At 39.9% G+C, this 25,970-nt stretch overlaps 1 protein-coding gene across 2 annotated transcripts in view; it reads left to right on the top strand.

Moving 5' to 3' along the window:
- The first annotated feature begins 3,636 nt into the window (after positions 1 to 3,636).
- The window catches only part of LOC140343036 (protein crumbs homolog 2-like), a 67,974-nt gene continuing 45,640 nt past the window's right edge, over positions 3,637 to 25,970 (top strand). The window contains exons 1-2 of one of the 2 annotated variants that reach the window (XM_072429499.1): positions 3,637 to 4,024; positions 22,719 to 23,390. In XM_072429499.1, the coding sequence (XP_072285600.1) occupies positions 3,922 to 4,024; positions 22,719 to 23,390 (775 nt within the window). In that variant the 5' untranslated portion in view covers positions 3,637 to 3,921. The remainder of the gene's footprint in view (positions 4,025 to 22,718; positions 23,391 to 25,970) is intronic. The other variant, XM_072429498.1, reaches the window with a different exon arrangement.

Here is a 25,970-nt window from a genome sequence, read left to right as displayed (position 1 = left end):
TAATTTTTAGAGACTCTTTACTCACTGGCATGGTACCGATGGATTGGCGCAAGGCAAATGTGGTTCCTATCTTTAAAAAGGTAGCAAAGTCATTACCAGGTAACTACAGACCGGGTAATTTAGCATTCATAGTTGGAAAGGTCTTAGAAAAAAAGATTATAAGTGATAGTCAGCATGGCTTCAAGAAAGACCAAAGTTGTTTAAATAAATGTACTCTCTTTTTATGAAGAATTAAACAGGTAGACAGTGGAATAGCAGTTGATATAGTGTACAGTAGCTAAAGCATTTGACACTGTACCCCACAGACGGTTAATAAGTAAGTTAGGGTCAATAGGTTTATAAAAGTCAATCTGTAAATGGAGAGAGAACTGGCTTAAAGATAGCATCCAGAGAGTTGTAATTAATGATTCATGCTATCAATGGTCAAGGTTATTAGTGGTGTACCCCAGGGCTCAGTGTTGGAACCTTTACTGTTGGAACATCTTTATAAATGATATAGAGTTTGGGATTGAAAGTACAATTTCTGTGTTTACATATGACACCAAACTATGTAACGGAATTAAGTCCATACAGGATGTCTATAATCTACAAGCAGACCTGGATGTACTTTTTGATTGGGCAGCCAAGTGGCAAATTACATTTATTATAGGTAAATATAAAATTATGCTTACTGTAAATAGCCAATAAGTAAAAAGTATGACTGGAGATAAAATTTATAATAAATGGAAAAAGCAAGTGCAAAAAGTAGTAAATGTAAAGTGAATACCATTTAGTTTGCTAAAACACGGTGTATCAAATCAAGGCACTAAAATTTTAATTCAGAAGCAAAGTCTAACAAAAATTTCCAAAATAAAAGTGGAACTAAATTCTGCGCATTTCTGCAGGAAGGATGCTGGCGCCTGCAACGGAATGGGGACAGGTGACCTGCCCCACTTTAAATTACTTTAAAGCGTACCTACATTTTTACTTTGCATAATAGGGTAAACAACTCTTTTATTTAAAGTAAAAACTCCATTTCTTACGTGTTTAAAAAAAAAAAAAAAAGGTGCAGCACTGCCCCCCTTAATTGTAGATCGCCTAGGCGATAAAGAATAAATGGGAACGCAGAGTCTGCCAGGATACCTACGGCACTCATCCCGGAAGGCTCTTGGCTGCTTCTTCTGTGCATGCCTGAGCACCTTGGTTATGCACAGAAAGAGCCCTTTTATCAAAAGGGAAAAAATATTCTAATGTCAAACATGCGCAATGAGATTAGAAAGTTTTTTCCCCCAATCTGTCACCCAATCTGGTGCCTGCGCAGTGCGCATTTGGGTAATATAGGAAGAATAACACTGAAGAGGATAGGAAAAGATGACCGTGCCTGGCACTGGGCTGAAGACAGATGACACGGGCGACACGGGACGTGATGGATGAAACCTCCTGACAAATAGACTAATCTGCGGGATGTTTTTTTTTTTTTTTTAGTGGCGATCAAAACTTAATGGGAGCACAGTTAACAAGGCTTAATGGGAGCCCAGAGCCGCTTGAAACCCTACGTCACACATTCAGGAAAGCTCTGGCCACTAGTATCCAGAGTGCGTGACACCAGAAAGGCTCTGTGCTCCCATCATTCTTTATTGCCTAGGCGATCAAGACCGAAAGGGGAGGTGCTACACCCTTTTTATTAACAAAAAAAAAAAAAAAGGGTGTTGCACTTAAAAAAATACATTTTTTTAAACATTTTTCCTATACATATAAGGGTTGTCTATCCTTTTTTATGTAAAAAGAAAATGTTGAGTTTAGGTACACTTTAAGAAACTGTGAGGCCTGAAGAATTATCTTATTTACCTTCCCCCTAAAACCAGCCTTGTGGTCACTAGACCCAATAAGGTACCCCATACTCCAGAAACACTGGCTATTTTGTACCATTTGAGGTAGCATCAGTCACACTGGGGGAGGTGCAACAGAGACATTTTTTCCTAAAGTATTAGTATTACAACACAGTAGAAAAAGTTGAATAAACAAACTGGAATGTATTCCCGTACAAGACTGACAGTGAAAAATGTAAACCTGAATTAGTAATGTTCCTCCCTCAACATTCTAAAGGTATTTAGCTAGGCCATGTAAAAAATCAATGATTATATATATATATATATATATATATTGTGTGCATTTCTTGAATGTAATCTTATCTATCATATTTATGGCACGTTTCTAAAGCATACTTTGTACATTTTTTTTACCAAGGAGCATTCTCTTACCGGTCTCTTACCAGACTGACGTGCAGATGTTCTCTTCCCGCCACTGCACCAATAATCTGATCAACTCACCACCACTGCACTGACGCATGTGAAGCCTGTTCAATGAACAAGCATATATTTTGCCAGTTGGTAATACAGCATTATCAATATACAAGACCTCCACATTTTAACATTTTTCTTACCAACTAAGCCTGTTAGGTGACAGGCCTGTACTGTAAATTTTGACAGGCCTGTTGGTCTTAAAATGTATTGGCAGATACAAGTAAAGGCAATGTGCATGCGGGTCCTGGCTGCCCAGGAAGTGTACACATTGGGCCTGATTTATTGGAGCTTTCCAGGACTGGAGAGGATAGGCAACCATGGTTAAAACCTAAGTGATCCAACCAACCCTCGAAAAGCTTTCTTAAAAATCACTTGCTATTTGGCAAATATTTTCAATACTGGACCAGATCCATTCCAGTTTTGCTGGATCTTCTAGGTTCTCACATGATAGTGTATCTTCCCCAGTCTTGGTAAGCTTAAAAAAAAAATCAAACCCATTTTTTAAGGAAAGCCAGAAGAGAAGAATTTATCAAATATATTCACTGATCCTCCCTCTGCTGTGTAAACCCAGAAGTGATAAACTCTAACCCAGAGTTTTTCAACCAGGGTTCCTTCAGAGGTTGCTGGGGGTTCCTTGAGCAATAAGCCATTTGTTCCTTTCAGGATATCTGTAAGGCTTCTTCCCAATGGCCAACAATGTAAGAGGCAATGCCCAACCACACTAAATGTATTGTAAGCTGTGTATATTTAATAATTATAACAGCTGTTCCCTGAAGATATGAAAGTTATTTTAAGGGGTTCCTCTGTTATAAAGGTCATGAAGCACAGCTGTAGGCACTTCCCAGTTAAAAACTGTCAAACCCTGACATTTTTTTTCTGGAAAAAAGGGCATACTGAGCATAGATTTATAAGAGAACTTCTAAATTAGGGCAGGGGAACCATCCATATCATTGAAGAGAACTTGTCAATTTCCAATATTCCTTCAAAGGGGGCTTGCCAGCCTCAGTATGATAGAAATCATTACTGTAATAAAATAAATAAAACATTAAAAGCCCCCTGCCTCCTACACATGTACATATGTATACATAGAAAGCACCTTCCTACAAAAACACAAATTAGGAATAAATCTTGAGCTATTACTAAAGCTAAATCCAAATTAGAGAGCTGTAAAGATATATAAACCAAATAAACATTATAGGTATAATTTACTGTTGGTAAATGTGAATGTTAAATGTTTAAATGTGATAAATAAATGCTAAACAGTTTTGAGAAAAGTTTTTTTCTCATCTACTGCAGCACAAATGTCCGATTAGTTTGTTTCCAGTATCAAAGACAGCTTTACCTAAATTTAGACCTCTGCATTCCCTCTCTTATCACTCCTTTGTCCCTCTGCTCACCAAGAGTCACAGGGTGAGCTGCATTCACACTCAGCACAACTCCTCTTAGTCCCTTCCAAGTGATCCAGCCCACTATTTAGGAGTATCCCATGAGACAGAAGAAGCATCAGAGAGGCCAGTCTCTGTCCAGGAGAGTAGTGCTAGTCCTGCAACTCTGGTGAATGCTGCTGGGCACCACTAAACTTGCTGATCCTGGCTGGCAGATCATTTCACCTCCGCACTTTCATGTTTAGAGAATCTTCATGTTCCTGCCTGCACATCTCCTACTTAGCATGGAGTTTAGGAGAGGTAATCCCAGCTTACTGAGAACCATTACAGTGCTGTTCCTGTGTCTCTTGGTGCATGGTAAGCATGACCCCAGCAACCTAGTAAACAGTTATCTCTTTTCATACAAGAACACTATCCCTGACATACAACTGCTTTTGTTACATTGTTAAGAAAACATCAGTTAGTGAACTTTCAGTGTGATGATTGTTTTAAACACTTCAGTTCTTCCAGTAGAAAGAGATTTTCTCTTTTTTGAAGAAGAAAATGTTTTAGTATTTTAACATGGGCTGAAGTGAACCCTTTTTTTTTTGGGGGGGGGGGGCATTATATTTTGTTGAGCACATTATTTATTGGGGTATTCTCTGCCAAGACCGACCCATACACTTCTTGATTCAAGTGTCATTTGTAGTTTTCATGTTCATTATAATATTAAAGCATCTTTTGATCCTGCTGTTTCTAGTTAATAAAAATGTTGGAAACAATGATTATTTGTATCCTAAATCAAATATTTCTATGAGTATACATTTAGTTATCTCTTTCGTTACAAGAACACTTTCTTAAACCTGTGATTGGTTGTGTAAGTGGAAACAATAGTACTTATTTTGTAATGTTTTTTTCAAATACATTTAGGTCATTTATTTGCCTTATGTGATAGTTTTAGATTTGTTTTTTTGAGGAGGGGTCCTTGTTATTAAAACTAATAACAATACTGATACAATCTGCTCACAAACATTTTCACACTTTGTTATCCTTGTCTATAGAAGAACATTTGAGTGTGTGTGTTGTGTAGAAGCCTTCTTGGCAGCACTGATCGGGGAGCTTTCAGTATAATCCCCTGATGAGAAAGTTTTCAATGTGTTAACCCTTCATGTTTATAATATTGACCTTCTTGTTCTGTTCCAAAATTATTAATTCCAAATTATTTTTAGCAATGTGACCTCAGCAGGTGGCTAAGTGATTATTTTTTTTTATTAATGCTGCAAAGTACTTTATGTATTACTTTTAGTATGTCAGGTTGTGGAAAATAAGTTTTACATTTATTTTTCTTTAAATTGTAGGATATCGTAGTTACAATGTGTTATTAAATATGTTATAAATGCTATTGATTTGTTTTATGAAATCCTGTGTTTCTACTATCCCATTTTTCCCATTGGAAGATCTCAGTTTGCCAGTATTATTTAATGTATGGGAAATAATTGGATGTTTATTTGATGGTCTTGATGATTGCAGTAATGCACAGATGCATGTTTTCCCAGTCTGGTCTTGTGGTTGTGCTTTGTATGCACTAGGGATGGAGGTGGCTGGAATTCCTTTGTTATTGGTTACCTCAGTAACTTGCAGAGCATGTGAAGTATCTGCTGGCCAGGCAGGGCTCCTTAGTCTTCACATGAAAAGGAAAGTTTCCAACAAATGACGCTTTCCTCTTTGAAAAAAATGAACCCGTGCTGGATTTTTAATGCAACATATGTAACTGTATATAATTTTCTGTATTTCTGACTTACAGACCAGGTTCACATCTGCCAAGTGTGACTGCAGCATTGTGCATTGTATTCTGGGATGCTTACAACAGGCAGCGCGCAAGTAAAAATAAATGTGCTGACCTCACTGTGCATGCGTGAGCTAGGACACTTTTTTTTACAGGAAAACCCCCAATGACACATGCCCAATTTCAGGCATGCGCAGAAGTTGCAGCCTACAACCTCCTGGGATATAAAACATTAGTATACCAGGAGGAAACAGGTTTGCCCGTCAGTCTTTCCTGCTACAGAAGAAAAAAAAATTCTATTTTATAAAAGGGATAGCCACTCATAAATATATTGTTAAAAATGTCGTGATAGGTCTGATTTAATGTGTACAGTGCCACATTGCATAGATGGGAAACAAGGACATATATAAAGCCATACTAAATTAGACTTTCTTGGGCCAATCAAAACTATGATAACGCAGCCACACCTATTTGAATGCTTTATTATGGTGCAATGTTTTGAACAAACTGTAGCTACGTACACACAACAGATAAAATATAGCCCAATGCAAATGGTCATGCTCATCCTGGGCAAAACTTTGATATGTATACAGGATCCATTAACGTCCAATGGGTGAAGATCACTATAAAAGTAAATGGAGAAGAAAGAGCACAGCAGGGTGCCACCCTATCGTATGCCCCTCCTCCGGCTCTATAGAACAGAATGGGTACTCTGTGTACAGAGCTCATTCATTCATCTGTCACTCATGTAAGATCTGTCATCATGAAAGTTTCCAGCGACACAATGTGTACACAACCTCAGCCCCTTTTTTAAAGAATATAAATGTTATGGCTGGCTGAAGTGGACTGCAATAATATCTCCATCCTGAAGATGGTCATCTTTAAAGTTTTACTGATCTGAAGCCATTCAGTAATACTATGGAGGGGCTTGTTTTAGAACTGCAATTTACTTATGCACTTCTATTTGTCATGGTTATAAAAATGCACTGAGAACTGCAGTTGTGACACTACACATAACAACAATGAATGACCACAGTAATTGTGGTTTTGTTGGAGTTGTATATGTCAACTCTTTTGTATCATTGGTAAAACCTATAATAGGCATTTACTATTTGTAGCACACAGATGCAAGCCATCAGCTGATACTGATTTCCCTCCAGTTTCATCAGGACCACTCAAGAATTGTTTCCAGTTCCTCCTAATGGAAATGCCTTGTACCTACCTTAGGGTCTGCATCCACAAGCTTTGGGCTTGGCATATGACATCAGCTTGATATTCATTGATTGTAAGGTTTGACCTACACTTGGCCTCATCTGACCAGCATTCAACCTGTGTCAAGCTTCCACCATCTCCCCTAGGGTTTTTTTTCTGGATCCACTGCGGGATTAGGGTTTTAAGAATGCAGGTTTTCAATGTATTTATTTGTCTTTTGGTTGAACTCCATGTATTCTCTCATGTTGAGCAACTTGGTATGAATACTATAGACTATATTTCTATTTCCAAGTATTATTATATTTGAATTACAGCAGCCTAACTGCATAGTCTTGTAGTAAAGGAGAATTGCTGAGTCTGACATAATAATGTCTATGATCTTATTGATCTGTTAGAGTAGCCACTAATACATTTTGAGTATTTTGTTATATTTTTCCTGTTGGCCAAATTAAATAAGTGCTTCACAGTGGGGACAGAGGTTCTACCCCTTTCCCATGGATTGCATGTAGAACTTAGACCATCACTGACGAACATGACTGATACAAAGAAAAATAATAACATACAAAATACAAAGAAAAAAAATAACACAGTAATTCAGTATTTCTATTTAGAGAAGCACTTTCCTACTTTTTTGTTGCATTGCAGACTTGCGGCCCTTTTCTGCCAGGCATCTTGTGCTTCAATGGTTTTTGTGCTTTCTGAGCCTTTGGTATGCGGACTGTATGAAAAAGCATGACCGGTTCAGCATATCCAATTCCTTATCTGTGGAACCTTAAGGAAATTACTTGAAAGAGCCTAATGTCAAAGTGTACTGCTAGCCTGTTGTATAAATTTAAATAATACACTGAATTTCAATTACTAAGGCCCCATTCACACTACTTGGCTGAGTCATAAGGCCTGATTTATGAAAGCTCTCCAAGGCTGCAGAGGATACACTTTGAACAGAGAAGCTGAGTGATCCAAAAAACCTGGAATGGTATTTCTAAAATTCAGTTGCTAATTGTTAGCAAATGCTTTAAATCCTGGGCTATATCAGTTGCAGATTTGCTGGATCACCCAGCTTCACTGATGAAAGTGTATCCTCTCCAGCCTTGGAGAGCTTTTTTAAACCAGGCTCATACACTACAATAGCAGCTAATGCTTCTGAGTATACCTTTCAATGCAAGAAAAAGCTACTGCCTTCTTTTTGGACCCGCATCATTTCGCTCATTCATGTTTGTGTTGGGGTTCCATTAACATAAATAGCAAAGCATTTGCACCAGACACAACTATTATTAAATAGTATTTAATTGGTGGCAACATATTATGCAGCACTGTACATTAGAGAGAGAGAGAGAGAGAGAGAGAGAGAGATTCTTCTTATTTGTCACCAATGTAAGGCAAATGCTTCCCACTGACCACCACACTAATGTATTGCTCTGAGCTCTGGATATAGTAATTAGTTATTTTTTTATAGTTGTTTTCTGAAGACCTGCAATTTCAAGGGTTGAAAGGTCAAGAAAAGCTGCTTTTGAGGCTTACTGGTATTTTATCATTAATATGAGAAGCTGTGTTCACTTTGAAAACCTAGTCATTCTTCCATAAAATATATTTGGGTGGTGAACACTGCTTCCACAACTTTGCTAGGTGAACTGCCTTTATTCCTTTAGTAAATTAACCTTAAATCTGCAGGAACCACTACAATACAGAAGGTCAGGGAATACATTGCAAAATCCAGGAAACAAAATAAAAACACACTGCAAGTTTGCATTGCAAAGTCTACAAAACAACACATATATTGTAAACCATTCAGAGATTAGGAGAATATCATTGCAATCAGAGTGTTGAACACAGCAGTGGTAGTGATTGAGTTAAGAGACTGTTATGTGAACTTGCTAACAAGATTATAGCAGAGCTGAGAGAAGAACTGTAATCTGTGTAAATCTTAACTGGCTTTGAACTAGCATCTTTAAATTTTATTACACAATAAGCAAAGAGCATTGAGATTGAATATATTCTACTGCACACAGAGATGATGGTGTACCTGCTTACATTTTATTGTACCAGCATCATTCACATTGCAGAATATTTCATTTCTATTGTTGATAGATTAATTTTAGTACCAAAAGCAGGTTAAAGCCCAAATAAACCTGCATTTTAATGAGTTGAATACACTGCAGGTGCATCTGAACAAAGGATGTTCAAAATCCTACAATGCTTTCTTTCTAAAGCAGTCACAGACTGAATATAAAAGTCTTTCTCCTACTATCATACTGCAGAGAGGGACCTGGCTCTGTCTTTCTGCAGAGCCCCCCTTCCACATACTGACTGGCCCATAGCTCTGCAATAAGCAGCACTCATGCTTCCTGCTGACTGGAGTGCTTTGATTAGGAGGTGGACTTTCCCTGATGCAACAAAAGGCATGTCAGATCTCTGCAGGGAGACCACTGCTTCCTCTCAGGGAGCTAGAGTCTATTTTTGCAGCCTATTGCCAGGGAATAGGTTTCCTTTTTATATAGGATGTGGCTACATTAAGTGATTCAAAACACCCTCCTTGATCCTGGAGGTCATATAGGTCCTTAGAGGGATGGCTCAGGGGCAGCGCTAGGTCCCAGTTTCGAATCTCGGCCAGGACACTATATGCATGGAGTTTGCAGGTTCTCCACGTGTCTGCGTGGGTTTCCTCCAGGTACTCCGGTTTCCTCCCACATCCCAAAAACATGCAGTTATTATTATTACACAGTATTTATATAGCGCCATCATATTACGCAGCGCTGTGAAAAGTCTATAGTCATGTCACTAACTGTCCCTCAAAGGAGCTCACAATCTAATGTGCCTACTATAGCCATATGTCATTAATGTAGTCCAAGGTCAATTTAGGGGGAAGCCAATTAACCTCACTGCATGTTTTTGGGATGTGGGAGGAAACTGCAGTACTCGCGGGAAACCCACGCAGACACAGGGAGAACCTGCAAACTCCATGCAGATAGTGTCCTGGCTGGGATTCAAACCTAGGACCTACCGCTGTAAAAGCCAGAGTGCTAACCCCCGAGCCACCGTGCTGCCCAAGCAGTAAGGCTAAATGGCTTCCCCTCAAAAATTGACCATAGACTACAATATTGACATAAGACTACGATAGGGACATTAGATTGTGAGCTCCTTTGAGGGACAGTTAGTGACACGACTATCGACTTTGTACAGCGCTGGGTAACATGATGGCGTTATATAAATACTGTGTAATAATAGTAATCTCAGCTTTCATATGATGTGTGCCAGGCAGGAATTTTCTAATAAGGGGGGCAGTGCTCCTCAAAAGCCAAAACATGTTGTAATTGTGATTGAACGATAGATTGCAATGGCATGGAACAGTTATTTGCACAACAGAACACAATGCAAATTCTTTTCACTATATGCAGAACATCTTGAAAAATAGACAAATTTGTCAGCCTGTAACCAACTCAAGGTTACTGGCTGGCACTGAACACAAAGAACTTTCACACTTTAAAAGCACAAAAAGGACTTCAAAGACCCGAAATATCATTTTGTGTTTTGTTTTTCATTCAAAAAATGCTTGGAAAATTTCATGTTGCTTTGTATTTGTTTAATTAATGAAAATGTTAACAGTAATAATATGATTTATATTTGCTAAAATCATTGAGTTGATAGAAAGCATTACAATTGTGTAATGAGTATTCCAATCTAATTGAACATCCTTTATTCAAAAGCTCACAGGGTCCTTTTCATTAGACAAAGCAACATAAACAGAATACATTCCTAACAAACGTTTTGCATGGGTTTTACAAGGAATTGATTACTTCTTACGATGCGGCAGAAGTTTGCATCAATTCTGAAATATTCGCCCATTCTCATCCCTAAACGTTGGCATGTATGTTGATAAATGCCTGCACCTCATCACTCATCAACCCCCCCAACCCTTATACTAACAACCATCAATAATCTCCCCCAGGACTTCTAATAATAATCTTTCCTCCACTCACCCTAGAATGAGGACTAGGAACAACCTCCTCCCTCAGTTCTAAAACAAATGGTAACTCTTCCTTATTAGCACAGTCATTTATTTTCCCAAAAAATCATGCTTTTCAGTTTACCATAACAATTGATAGAAATATATCAAATTTGTAATGATTCTGTAAGAATTTAACAATCTCACTCATTATCTTTGCTAATCTTTCACTCATTTTCCCAATTACTCCCTCACTACCTTATCTCCCCTAACTGCTGTTTCCCCCTCCCCCCTATATTTATACTTTTCTTATCTATAAGGGATATGTAGTTTATGGTGTCCCTCTCAGTCACTGGCAGGTGGTGTCAATACTGTACAGCTATATCCACCACTGATTTTTCTTGTAGGTAATTATAGCAGGGGGACCTGGAAGTTAGGTAAAAGGTTTCCCCATGTTAGAAAGTCTTTTTAGTAGAGGAACACTAGCCAAAAATGTCTGGAATTAGTTTCACTCAGAGATGAGCAAATGGCGGGTCTCATTCAAGGGCCCCCTTCCCACACTGCCAACATAATCTGCTTTACTGGGGCTTGGATAGCTGTTTGTGTTGCCTCCCTCCCACCTCCCATCCTATTCTCTCCCTCCCCGCCCCCTTTTCTCTCCTGATCTCTTTGCTTGCTTTCCCTCTTACAGTATAATCTCTACATTCTCAAACACCTGAGTAATATGTGCAGTCAGCGTGAGATTCAGTATGTGGCGTGCGGTTATTCTCGGGTATTGCAGGGCGTCTGTGGTGTTACATTATGGTTGTGGGAGATTCAGATAAGAGAAAGAGGTGTCAGAGACTGATTTCACATTGCACAAAGGGGCATCAAGCCTGTGACTCACATAGTGATGACCAGGGAATGTCTGTGTCATATCTGCTGCAGACTAAAAAGCAGGACTACAGCAAAAACAGACTGCTGATATAAAAAATGTAATAAATGTCACAAGTATTGTTTTGCTGTAGTGCTATTCTGTAGCAGGTCATAAAAAGACCAACGCCAAGGACGTGAAGACCAACATCAAGCGATTGTTCATGCACTGATCTGTTCCTGGATTGTAAATACAAGTAAATTTACATTTCTTTGGCTGTAATATTAAACATTAGGCACCCGAAGTGCAAGAATACCACAACCACAAAAAAAACAAGATTAGCATCAAATAGAGCAGCACAGGCAATGATATGACACATACCAGACTACACAATAAGGACTTCTGGCACAGGCATGCACAGAAAGAGCCTTTTCGTGAAAAGAGAAAAAATTTGCCGATTTCACGCATGAGATTGTCAAGTTTTTTTTCTAACCTACATCACCCGATCTCGCGCCTGCGTCGGGTGACGTAGGGAGAAGAATCCAGAAAAAGAGATGAAGATGGCGGCGCCCAGCGCGGATGCAGAGACGATGTGGCACCTGATGTAAGACATCTCCAGACTGATCGACTGCGCTGTGGGATGGAAGATGTTTTTTTTTTTTTCTAGGCACAGAAAATGCATAAAACAAAAAAAAAATCTACTTACCTTCAAACCAGCAGCGCAGTTGATCGGTCTAGAGGTTACTTCCTTCGGGTCCTGCGTCATCCTGGCATCCGCCCGCGAGCCAGCCTGCCATGCGCTGCTATATTCATCCTCTCTTCTGGGTAGTTTTTACTACGTCACCTGATGATGTAGGTTGGAAAAAAAATTGCCAATCTCACTGCGCATGCGTGAGATCGGCAAATTTTTTTTCCCCATTAAAAGGCTCTTCCAAGAGTCTCCCCGGATGGGTGACGTAGGTATCCTGGGAGGCTTTGCACTTCCAATAATTCTCAATCACCTAGGTCAGGAGTTGGCAAGCGTTTTGGACTACTAGGCCATTTCAGGAGGTCAAGAAGGCACACTAGGCCAGAAGAAACAAGGTGTCTAATGTAAGGTTTTTTCCAAACTTTCCAACCTGCAAGCAAGCAGCCTCAGTCTTCCATTCATCTGCGGTGTAGTCTCTGCACGCGTGCTTGGCATCGCAATGCCCCTTGAGAATCGACCGCTTGAAAGTACCGTTGGTGTCGTTGCACACTAAACACAGGGCTTTGTTGCTGCGTTGGACAAAGAAAAATTCGTCAGCCCATTCGGGGTTGAAGACACAACGTTCGAGGTCAACCTTCCGGAAACTGGTAGCTGCGCGTTGCTTCTGGTCTGTAGGCAAAGTACGGGAACTCAATGATAACGCAGGAACTCATGATAACACGACAATTTAATTAGGCCAGATCCAACAATAAATACCTAGGGGGACGGGGCGTTGGGCCGGACTGGAATACTGGCTAGGCCGTATCCAGACCTTAAAGCCAGAGTTTGCCTACCTCTGGCCAAGGCAATCGAGAATTAGCACTCTTTTATTTAAAAAAAAAAAACGAGTGTTGCACTGAAAAAAAAAAAACAACAGAGTTTTTACCTTACATAAAAGAGATGTCTACCCTTTTATGTAAAGTGAAAATTCTGAGGTACACTTTAAGTCTGCTTCAAAGGAGATGAAATAAAATCTCCTCAAAGTGAGTTAATTTCCCTTAGTTGCCACTGGAATGATTTCCCCTCTCACCCCTCTTGTTATGGAGACATTTTCTGTCATTCTGGAGACATTTTTCTGTCACAGTAACTGTGGTCACCAGTAAAAATAGAGAGGGGGAATCTCCTCAGTGGGGACACAGCAATAACACATAAAGGGTGTTCTCATCCTTGTCTAGTCGAACCAAAAGCAAAAGAATGTCAGTTTTGTCTAAACACAGACAGCTTTTACCTACCTAAATGGTGTCTATACATGAATGTACATGGTAAAATCATACATGGGCCACATAGAACACACAGCTCAGTGACAGGAGGCCTAGTGAAGCCTGTATGAGGTAAATAGACTCCTCACAACATACAGACTGTACATGAGCTGACTGGGCCCACTCCACAAAGTTCAATCCTAACCAACAGTGTAATAAGTTCACCCTGTATCACTTACCTTTGTGTCTTGAAAATCTCCTCAGGTGAGAAAAGATTCTGGAACCGGATGTCTCTCAATAAATGTGCAGGAACTCTGAGGAGAGGAGGAGGGGCGGGGCATTGATGAAGGATCTGAATCTGAATAACGGGGAGTGGTTTCTAATAAAAGAGGCGGAGTCTATTTTGGGTGCATACTATAGAGCTTTAGGAGAGTGATAATTAATAAAAGGGGTGGAGGTCATTCTTAGAATTCTGTGAAGAGGACAGAATACAATAACAGGTTCCGCCTCAGAATCCTGGGGGTGGGGCTCAGTCAAAGAGGCGGGGTCCACCAGGGGTTTGCTTTACGGGGGCGGAGCCGAGCAGCAGGTTCTGCCCAGATGGTTTAGGGGAGTGGCTCCTTAAAGAGGGGGCGGGTTCACCAAGAAGGTCTGCCTTAGCGTTCCAGGGGTAATCATTAAAGGGGCGGAGTCCACACAGATAAATCCGGGGGTGTGCTATTCAGTGAAGGGGCGGAGTCCAGTTAGAGGTTTTGCTTTACTACTCTGCAGGACAAATAACTTCGTGAGGGGGTGGGGTCCAACAGGAGGTTTTGCCCAGGATCTGTGGGGGTGTTGTACTCAGTAAAAGGGGAGGAGCTAAGCGGGAAGTTTTGCATTAGACCTTTGATATGGAAGGGGTGGAGTCTATCAGTGGGCGTGGCCTGTTAGTACTTAGACTTCACCCTGGCCTATACCTATACCACCTCAGGCCCCACCCTGTACCACCTCAGGCCCCAGCCTATACCACCTCAGGGCCCAGCCTTTAACACCTCAGGCCCCGACTTATATCACCTCAGGCCCCAGCCTTTACCACCTCAGGCCCCAGCCTTTACCACCTCAGGCCCCAGCTTTTACCACCTCAGGCCCCAGCCTTTACCACCTCAGGGCCCAGCCTCTACCACCTCAGGCCCCAGCCTCTACCACCTCAGGGCCCAGCCTGTACCACCTCAGGCCCCAGCCTATACCACCTCAGGCCCCGACTTATATCACCTCAGGCCCCAGTTTTTACCACCTCAGTCCCCAGGCCTATACCACCTCAGGCCCCAGCCTATACCACATCAGGCTCCAGCTTAAACCACCTACTTCATGATCAGCTCAGCGTTTTTCATTAGTCCTAACTAAAGGTAAACTTACACTTTGGGTGTATTTATAAAGCTGTCAGTGAATCTAACATTCATTTCCCCGGTGGAAAAGCCATAATTGCCATTAAAAACTTGGAATGTTTTTCACCAGGGAATGTTTCATTGAATGTCAGATTTACTGCTTTATATATAGATTCCTTGGATTCTGAAGCTGTAACTGAAGGCATGTAGTGCATTGTTGCTGCCTTTTGCATTAAGCCTTGCTGGCTTCGGCTGCAGACCCTTACCCAACCTTAGATACCCACATTACCTGATGGTGAATCATTTATAATTTAAAAATATGCACCTGGAAAATTCACCAGAATGTTTACTGAATATAAGATTCACTGCTTTAATAATAGATCTTTTTTAAAGCAGAACTGAACCCAAAAATGGAAAATTGCGAGCAGGCAGATACTTTTATTGCAGAGAGGACAGGAGATGTTCCTTTTTAAATAAAATAATTTTACATGACTGATTACAATTTTTTAATTGCACTCACTTGTCCCCGTTGCGGGCACTGCCATCTTTTTTCTTTTTCTCTTCCTGGTCCCGATCGGTCTGCAGCCACAGGGGAAGCTGAGATCCGTCAGGTATGCTGGGTTGCACAACTTATCTATTTTTGACAGAAGAGGATGATGGAACTAATGTTCTGCATTCCAAAATTGTGGGCTGGGACAGGCAATGTACCTTCTGAAATAAAACATACTAATCTGCCTGTTCTCGGGCTTCCTCTTTAAATACCCTGAGCTGCACACACATAGTGCTGGCTGCAGGGAAATGCCTGCCATGAGTGGAGAATACAATAAACACTTTTAATGCACATTATGTCAACCTGGTCCAGTGTTGAAACCCATACTTTATCTCTTGCAGCAAGTTGTTACTTCTGATCACCTAGTATGGTTCCACATCACTGCACGACTTTGGTACTTTTTTACTTTTCAATATATGTTGAGGACTTGTTCATCAAGAATGCCTAATGATATATATTGATTGTGAAGTCTCTGTTGAACACCCGATCCTTTCTGTGATAGAATGGTGTGGGAGAAGAAGTGTAAATTTCCCATTGAAAGGTGGAAAGATCATCTTGTGCTGTTAGAAGTGTGGGAAGAGTGACTTTTGAGTGTAATTTATCTCAAATTTCTGGTGCATTATTTATTTACGTATAAATACAGGACACCCAAAAATAGACTAAAAGCTCAGTGGTTGCTGTAACAGCAAGGTGGGTTGTTATGGGTATATGCTCCAGGTTTTATAAATCTGTTTTACGTGAACTACCTAATATACTATGTAAGAATCTGTAGAATGTGATAGTACAATATGAAGGAGTAAAATAACTGTGCATGTATGGGTTGAGAATGTGAAAAACCCTGGTGATATTCTGTTCATTCATTTTAAACAACTATCATTTTATGATGATGGCCAGCTTTATTCTTTATGTTAGACCAGCCATTCTCGTCCAGGTTTCCTCCAAAAGCTGCCAGGGGTTCCTCAAGCTGTGGCTGACTGACCTCCCAAAAGGTAAAGCCTGCCAAATTCTGGGGCAACTTGGCAGTGCTGGCTGCGTGAAACCAAGGACCGTTATAGATGACTATAATTGTGGCGTTCCTACCACTAATATATGGGGGGCATCCTTCCCACTTGCAACCAAAAGTATTTTTTCACATTGATTGATTAGAGCGGGGTTTCCTGACACCTGAAAACTATTTTAGGAATTCCTCAGGGGTAAAAAGGTTGGGAAAGGCTGTGTTGGACAGTTTTCTAACAAGTCCCAATGAAAAGGGCTTATACTCAAATCTTCTTCTCCTCTGACACTTTGAGAAGGTATTTTTCTTCATCTCATGTTTTCTGATAACCCCAGCCCTTTGTCTGTGACTTGGAATGTTAAGTGAAACTTTGCTGTTTTCTTATCAGCAGAGCTGTCTGAGCTAGTTATACTGCAGGTATATGGACAGTCATGGATAATGTAAAAGGATGACATGCAGGGATGCCAGGGAAAATATCACAAATCACTGAGAAAATCCAGTAGGGCATATAGTATTTTATTCTACATTCAAGAATCTTTGTATTTCATTGGCCATCTTGGTAAGAATGCTCATATATCCTAATAATAATCCTGTAAGTAATAAATCTACTTTAGATTAAAATGTATTCTGCTTTAATTTGCAAAGGGAAGGTTCTTCGTTAATTGATGATGGGATAAAAAAATCATTCATTGTTCTGGATGAGTGCAGTACACCTCATTCGTAGGATTGAATGAAGCAGTGGCTTTTATTAGCATTCAGTAGTGGATTGGATGGTGGCAACCACTGGTGTATCTAAATGGGGAGGATGCAGCAGGACACATCCTAGTCAATCTATTCAAAGAATGAGCAGCATTGGCTATGAGGCATGCGCTCACTGTTGCTGGAAACATCAGCAACAATTATTTCTGGTGAAAATGATCTAGCACCTGTGCATAGTATTGGACAGCCGCTCTCTCTGCTCCTCCAATGACCTACTAATGACTTCCTCACTCATAACCTCATCACACGCACGGATACAAGACTTCTCTAGAGCTGCCCCAACTCTCTGGAATGGTCTTCCTCGTCCTATTCGGCTTGCTCCTACTTTCTGCTCATTTAAAAACTGGCTCAAAACCCAGTTTTTCAGACTTGCCTACCCATCTTCTTCTGTCTTTTGAAACCATCACTACTTCCCACCACTACATATCCCCCATCCTATTGTGTGCGAAATTCCCCAACCTACTAGATTGTAAGCTCTTTGGTGCAGGGTCCTCTACTCCAGTGTTACTGTCTGTATTAGTCTGTCATTTGCAATCCCTATTTAATGTACAGCGCTGCATATTATGTTGGCGCTCTTTTGTCATTACAGTTGTGAAAATAACACAGCATCTGTACATAGCCATAGCAAGTCATAGCAGTGTATGTTAATAGATAAGTGGCGGTTCCACCAAGTGCTAATGTAAAGGGGGCAAGTTCATTGAGTGCAAATGGTAAGGAGGCAAGTCCATTGAGTAATGTATAGGTTGATTCACCAGTAACAGTGATAAAGACATACTGACAGGCAGATTCACCTGTAAGAGGTCTCCTCTTAAGAGGCTTCATACCAGGCTTCATTGTGGTAGGCTGACTCCCCAGTGACAGGCAGATTCTCCAATTACAATTCCCATAGTAAAAAGCCTAAATACCAGTGATATGCTCAATAATGGCATTTCTATTTACCAGAAAACTGCCCATAACAACAGTTTTTTTTTTAATAAAGCCTATTCACCAGTAACAGGCCCAATAGTGACAAACCAATTGAAGACTAACAGACCCTGTAGTGACAGGCCTATTCACCAATACCAAGCACTTTAGGGACGGATTTACTCACCAGTGGCAGATCAATTCACTGATGTCAGACTCCATATTAATAGGCCACATTGTGGCAGGCCTATTCACTAGGAACCTGTTTCAGAGAGATTGACTGATTCACCAGTGACCAGATTCACAAGTAACAGACCCCATAGGGACAGGCCTATACAATGGCAACAGACCCAATAGGGACAGGCTGACTCACCACTGACAGGACCTATAGTGGCATGCCCCATAGTGACAATAACAATACCATTCTCCAGTTATAGATAGTAACATTCACCAGTAACTGGTTTGACAGGGAAAGGCAAATTGTCTCACCATTACCAGGCCTCATAGTGAGAGACATTCAATTTTGGTTGCTGTCCCAGGTAATTTTCACACTTCAAGCTCGAAGTGCTATTTTCTGGTATAAAATGTCTCACTTTTAGAAATATCCTTCTTCGGTGTGTGTGACCCCTATCAGTAGCCCAGAATTGTAACAATTATGCGTCACTATTGCAAAATAATCTAAAATGAGAAAAATGTTAATTTTTTAAATTATTTTTATATTGTATGCTATCTGATAATTTTCTCAAATTCCTTCTACAAATTAATTGTAGCTCTCCTGATAAATTGCAGGCCATAAGGGCCCCAAAGCATATATACCACATGTTTAGAATGACAGGAGATCAATTCTTTACTTTCATTTAATTTTTCCTGTAGATCAGTGACGTACCCCTTTACCTTGGTAGTCAGTGAAGTAAAGGACTCCTTACAATGGTGATTAGTGAAGAAGTATCCCTTTACCATGGTGGACATTGTGGGGAGGACCCCTTACATTGGTGGCCAATAAAGAAATCCCCCCTTGTCCTTGGTACATGGTCATTGGAAAAAGAATCTCTTTACGTTGATGATCACAAGAGAAGGACCACTTTATATTTGAGGTCAAAGAGGAGGCCTCCCCCACCCCACCTTGCACTGCTGTTTAGTGAAAAAAAATCTCAATTACAAAGGTCACTGGAAAAGTTGGTTGTCAGGTTAATGCCCCCTTACTTTTCCCACACTGTGAAAAGCAATGTTTCTGGCAGTGCTTTTCTGACACCATCAGACATCAGATGAAATGTCGCTGGGAACCTCTGGTTGAGAAAGACTGATCTATAGTAGAATGCCATAGATCTATCCTAGAAAGACTTTTTTCTTTTGCATTTCTCTGTATTTGCCAATATAGATTTATTTGAATTTTCTTTTTTGGATAAAAAGCGTTACCCTGTAATATATGAGGTAATGGAGACCAGGAGGGTCAGCTAAACCACCCCCTTGTAGTACGTATACCTTGTGAGCTCTTCTCTTTATCTTCATATTGTGTTACATCACTGCCAGTATATGGGATAAACATTTCATTAGTGCATAAGATTGTACAGTATGGTGACCAGAGTCAGCTAATACAATGAGACAGCAGATGAGGTCAGCTCAGCTCACCTTAAAATCCCTTTCTCTTTCTCTGCCAAACAAAAGACCTTAACCAACCTCTACATTTCTTCAGCACATAGTGACCTTCTTGGTTCAATAATGCGTATTGAAATTTATTAGAAAGAAAGCTTAGGAGGAACAGTGCTCTCTTCTACATCAAAAGCATTAAAGGTCAATTAATAAGCCAAAAAAATTGTCACGTTAGACAATATGAGGACTATGTATGTAGGATACATTTAGATAGTTATAAACCCAATAAATATCATGCAAAATTATCACCATGTTAATTCAGTTTCAAGTTCTTTAAATCTAGTGCTTGCATTAAATAATACTTGGCAGGATGTTCCTTGTTTCAGCACTTTCTGGTAGAGGGTGACTGTGCTGTGTCTCTTTTGCACATGGGGCCTTCAAGTGTCCATCTCATAATCCACCATTGTCCCCATCGGGAAATCCACTCTGAAATGCTATGCAGCTGTAGCTTCCCTAGGCCTGCTCTGGATCTGTGTTTTATGTCTGTTTAAAGCAGCTTGTAAACCCCTCACACACTAAAAATCAGCACAAATGTAAATGTGAGACTCATCATAGGGTCAGAATGTTTTTCATAATCACTCGTTGCTCCTTTGAATCTCAGATGACCATTGGTCACTCTGTAACATATGGGTTCTTTTATGTGTTTTAAAGTTGTATAAACTTTTACTGGGAGGTACTTTTAGTCTTATCTCCTAAGGAAAGCATTAAAATAATCTGCAATGTTGCCGCTGGTAATATAAAATCCCACTCGTCATTCTGGACCATGGATCTCATATTTACAATAAACATATTTAATATCTGTGAATGGAAAAGGGCTGCAGAGCAAAGTATACAGTACAAACAAAGATGATAAATTACAGAGATTTGTAAAGGAGATATTATGACATTCACCCCACATGCCTTGATAGGGAGTCACTGCCGTAAAAACACATGAACCTGGAAAATCTCCACCATAAAATGTTTGGTGAATTGGATTTACCGCTTTATACAAAGGCCCCTTAAAATGAATAACATATTGTCTATAAGGATTCTTTAAAGTGCACGTGAACCCTTCCAAAATGTCATATGTTGCAATGTAAAAGTTTTTAGATATAGTGGCTGCATTGGTTTTTTTAGGCTTTTACGTGTTTTTACTATGCTTGTCCATAGAATAATTGCTGGGGGTGTTTAGAACCAAAGAATTGTAAAACTAGATTGAATCAATTAGAGTTGTAATTCCTACCTATTTTAATGGACCCTTAACTCAGTGGTTTAAAGGATCACTGGGTGATTTGTAAAAGGTTCTGACCCTACAATAAGTAGTACTTATGATACCAATGTAAATGAAAGATATAGTAAGGCTCAGCCAATATGGCCGCTGGCCAATGATAGCTGTTGTTGTCCAGTGGCCTACAATACCTATCAAGGACAGCATATGACAAATTAGAACTCGGATTCCTGAAATTCCAAGGCCAGAATAGCTCAATTTTTAATCAGGACTCACCAGTCATGATCTGTCCGATCTTTGTATTGAATAGAGAAGCACAGATCCACTATGATGTCATATTCTCTAACACAAAGTATATAATAAGAGAAGAAAATGTTTATTTTATATTTAATTTTTTAGAATAATAATGATGGGTACAAAAGGAACCAAGGCTTTAAACCTTGCTTTTGATTTCGGTCTATTTCCAGTTAAATAAACGCAACCTTTTTTTTTTTTTTTTTTTTTTGTGCACAGTAGTTTAGGAAAAAAGTGAGTTTGGGTGTTTATTATAATCTATTTAATTTATTAATATAAAATATGCTCTACAGCAAAAATATTTATTGATTAAACAATCAATCACCATACATTAAAACAATAATTAACATTTGGACTGAACTAAAATTAAAGTAGCACTAGGAGCTAGTGTTGCACTTCAAGAAGCATAATGATAAGAGAACAAAGATGAATGATAGATGGAAAAATGCTTCAGCAGCAAAAGAGTTAAAACCCACAAATAGTGTAAACTTTTTTTTTTAATGGGGTCACTTTTTGCAGTCAGGTGCAGTTTCATCAGCCTGTCTGCATGTTTATGTCAATTGCCAGGAACACAATTGTTTCCTTTTTTTCCTATAGGAATGGAATTCCTTTGTGCCCCCTCATTTGTATGGTCTCAGCAGTGTCATCAGGAGGCTGCAGGAGACCGCTGTTTGATGAAGGTCACATAATAGAAGTAAATTCCCACCATCTCCAAGCTTTGTTTCGGAGGCCAGCCTGTGTGCTCTCTCCGCACTAATTACTGCACATTCCCAGAGGCGGCTGCTAAATTAAGCCTGCGGTCCAATTTCTAGTACAGGGCCAAGACTTTTCCTACTTTATAATATTAATACCTCCAGAATTACAGTATTGAATAAGGACTATTATAGTGTTTTTGCTTTTCTTTTGAAACTTTTAAAAAAAGCAAAAATTCCAGGTCTAAACTACCAGTCCAAATAACCCATAAAATGGATCCTACCACATCTCCATGTAATGCAGTAAACCTTTGTCTGATTGGGCATAAGACCTGATTTCCCTCTATTATTTATACTGCATCCCTTTTATTGACTTTTGCATTGGATATGTGCACAAAAATAACTACTGGGTGAATCTAAATATTATAACTAATCTAATCTAATATACTAATAAATTCAATTACTCAGTCCACCCTCCATTGTCCCTACTTCCCTCAAATTAACCCCAGTTGTATTCTACCTTTTCATTATACTCTTTTTCTTCCAATCATCTCCCACTTGTAAGTGGTCCTGGTTGTCCAACATGCAATTCCTGCATCATTACACTGTGAATAAAGAACACCCTGGACACCCCACACTCACAGTATGTCCTCAGTTTTCTGGGTTGAGCGTAACTAGGTTTCATTTATCTTGAAAGACTGCTGACATCTTGTGGTAAAGAAGAAGTACTGCAAGAGACAGCTCAGGAGTGGTGGAGTATTGGTGAAGTCTAAACCAATTTCTTATTTTTAACACTTGTTGTTTTTCATTTTTTAAAGAACATTTTGCTTGCATGTGACTATGATCTAACATTTAATTTCTGTACCTGTGGCATGTTTGTTACTTCTCATTTCGGCACTATTGTCCACTAACAAGAGTGTTTCTCTGTTTGACCTCTAGGGCAGGCACAGAACTGTTCGTCTACATCCTGTCTGAATGGAGGGACCTGCCAAGACACACCTGATGGCTTTACCTGTCAATGCCTCACACAGCCTTGGACTTTTTCTGGTCCAAACTGTGAAGTCTTATATGATGCATGTGCAGAATTTTACTGCCCTCAAAGCCACATATGTCACGCTAAACCTGGATTTCTGGAATACCAGTGCCTCTGCCAGTCTGGATTTAACTGCACCGCTAACGAATGTGACAATAACCCCTGTCCTTTCCCAAACTCACAGTGCTCAGGAGATAGAGAGGCATTCACGTGTAAATGCCAAAAAGGATATGGTGGCCTCAAGTGCCAAGAGAAGATATGGCCATGTGATCCAAACCCTTGTGACAACAATGGCCAGTGTATGGAAAACGGGGATGGCTACATTTGCCAGTGCAAAATGGGCTACACGGGTCGACACTGCGAAACGGGTATAAACAAATGTGCATCAAACCCATGTCAGAATGAAGCAATCTGTGTGAATAAAGGGAAAAAGTACATGTGCTTTTGTGTGCCAGGGTTCCAGGGACATCACTGTGAAATAGACATTAATGAGTGTGCATCGGCACCGTGCCAAAACAATGGCACCTGTCTCAACCTCATGGACCAGTATGAATGTAATTGTGCCGCAGGCTATACAGGTAGGAATGATGGTCAATGGACAATGTGGTTGATATAGAAATGCATAATAATATTGAACAACTGCACTTTGCATTGCAAAGCACTGCGTAATATGTTTGCGCTATATAAATACTGGTTATTTTTAGTAATATTAATATTAAAAAAAAACATAATAATGTAGAATGAGCAAATCCAAGGTCGGTCTACACTGTCTGGGTCTACTTTCCCCTTTCTATATTAAATGTAATTTGCTACTTGGCAAACAGTGCATCCAAGTCTGCTTGTAGAATACAGACATTCTGTTAATATATTTATAAATTACCCTTTATATATTACCTACTAATATTAGATATAAAATGTACCTGTAAAAATAAAAGTAACCCCTCCTCCTGCAATGCCTTGTTAAAGGATCAGCCTTTCTCAACTATTTAAAGGTGGGGGAACCCTTTAAAAAATGTTCAGGTCTTTATGGATATATGAAATCATATCTACACAGTATATTAGTGTGGTGGTCAGTGGGAAAAATGTTATTTATATTGCTGGCTCGTGGTAAAAATCCTGCCATCTTCTTCTGGGTTCTTTGCACTGCGCAGGTGAAGGTCGAGTGACATTCCTTTCTGAAAATGATAAAAAATTGTAATGATGTCACTATGCATGCATGAGATTGGCACTTTTTTTTACATTCGAGGTAAGCCCCTTCTGCCCATGCCCGTGCCAAATGTATCCCAGGAGGCCAGGTGCCAATGTATCCCATTCAGTCAGGTGGGAAGGGGTTATTATTTATTTAAAAAAAACACATTTTCATTACATAAAAGGATAGCTGCCCTTAAATATAATGTTAAAAATGTAATTATAGTTCTGCTTTAAAAACTTGTTTAGGGATTAGGTAAAGAATGACAAAATCCTAAAAATCAAAGATGTGCATGGTTGATAATTGACTTTGGAAATGATCATTAATGAACAAATAAACTTGTTCCAGCAACGTCTATTCAATGAAGAGGGGAGGTTTAGTGAAGGGGTGGTGTGGTGCATCCTCCCCAAAGTAAACCATAGCTGTCAACAATAGTCTCTCTGTTAACTATCCGGCATGATAGACTGATAAGGGGTGGCATGGAACCAACATACTCAAGGAAAGAAAAATTAGCATGTATATAAAGCTTTAAAGCAGGGGTGTCATACTCTGGCCCGCGGGCCAAATCTGGCCCTCAAGGTCCTTTTTTTGCCCCCCTAAGAATTCCGAGAATAAACTACAACTGTCCCGCACGCCCCCGTTACCACCTCATATCATCATTTTCAATACATGCAATACATAGACATTATTTCTGTACACCCATCATGTGACACAAAGCCTAGGCAATGATCGATCACATGGTGCCTGACTACCAGGGGCATTGTGTTTGTTTTAATCCATTAGAGACTGCATAGTGTAATATTTAGTGTCAGACAAACTTGTGACGTGAGAGGTTGAACAACACACCCTAAAGTGTATGTAGAGGGGTTAGTTTTTTGCTAGTTATGGATGTTATGGAAGTAGTAAACTTCCTCAATTTTTTCAAAATTTTTTCAGGTTTTGCCCCCGGCTTGGTCTAAGTTTTTAATCTGAGTTTGACACCCCTGCTTTAAAGCATACCTAAACTCAGAAATTTCACTATACATAAAAGCGTAGATAACCCTTTGATGTAAGGTAAAAAATCTGTTTTATTTTTTTTTTTTAGGTGCAACACCCTTTTTTCTTAAAAAAAGGATGCAGCACCTCCCCTTAATGCTCGATCTCCTAGGCGATTAAGAATTAATGGGAGTGCAAGCTACCTATGTCAAGTATAATGGGAGGCTCCTGGGTGCTCCTTCTGTGCACCTTGGGCATGCCCAGAAGGATCCTTTTCGTGCAAAGAGAAAAATTTGGCAATCTCAAGCATGCGCAGTGAGATCCGCAAATCTTTTTTTCTTCCTACATCACCTGATCTCGCGCCTGGGTCGGATGAAGTAGGATGAAGAACCCAAAAGAAGTGGCGAAGATGGCGGTGCCCGAAGCACTAGCTCCGGTACAGATGCCGGGACGACGCGGGACCAGATGCAAGACTCTTCCGGGTAGATCCAGACTGGCCTGAGAGATTGATGGAAAGTGTATTTTTTTTTGTCAGTTTTTAGTTTAGTCCCTTTAGCTAAGTACACAAGCTATATAATTGTTGCCTGAGATGAACAATCAAGCTTGTCTCAAATGAAAATCTAGCCTGTGTACACTGCTTGTATTGTTTAGTGATGATCACTAAATGACCAACCAGGATGATTGCAGTTATTTCTCATGGGGAGGATGCAGCAATGTGTCACATGATTGTCCTTTCCCCTCTTCTCTCCATAGAACTGAACAGCCTTGTGTGTACAGTGCTCATTTGTTCTAGTGTTGCTGGAATTGCCCCCCAAAAAAATATTTCCAGTGACATAAAATAAACATCTGTGAAAGGTTTTAGACACAGCTATGTGTGAATGGGAGATGTCCATTTTAGACATTCTTTCAGTTATCAATCATGGTTGAGTTGAGAGGCTGACCTGTGCAACAATTGAAATAGGACACCAAGACCCCCCCCCCCCCCAAATTGTTA

This window comes from Pyxicephalus adspersus, chromosome Z, assembly GCF_032062135.1.
Source record: "Pyxicephalus adspersus chromosome Z, UCB_Pads_2.0, whole genome shotgun sequence".
NCBI classification, from domain to species: domain Eukaryota; kingdom Metazoa; phylum Chordata; class Amphibia; order Anura; family Pyxicephalidae; genus Pyxicephalus; species Pyxicephalus adspersus.
Note: the sequence above shows the minus strand (reverse complement) of the source record. Positions and strands in the feature narration are given on the sequence as shown.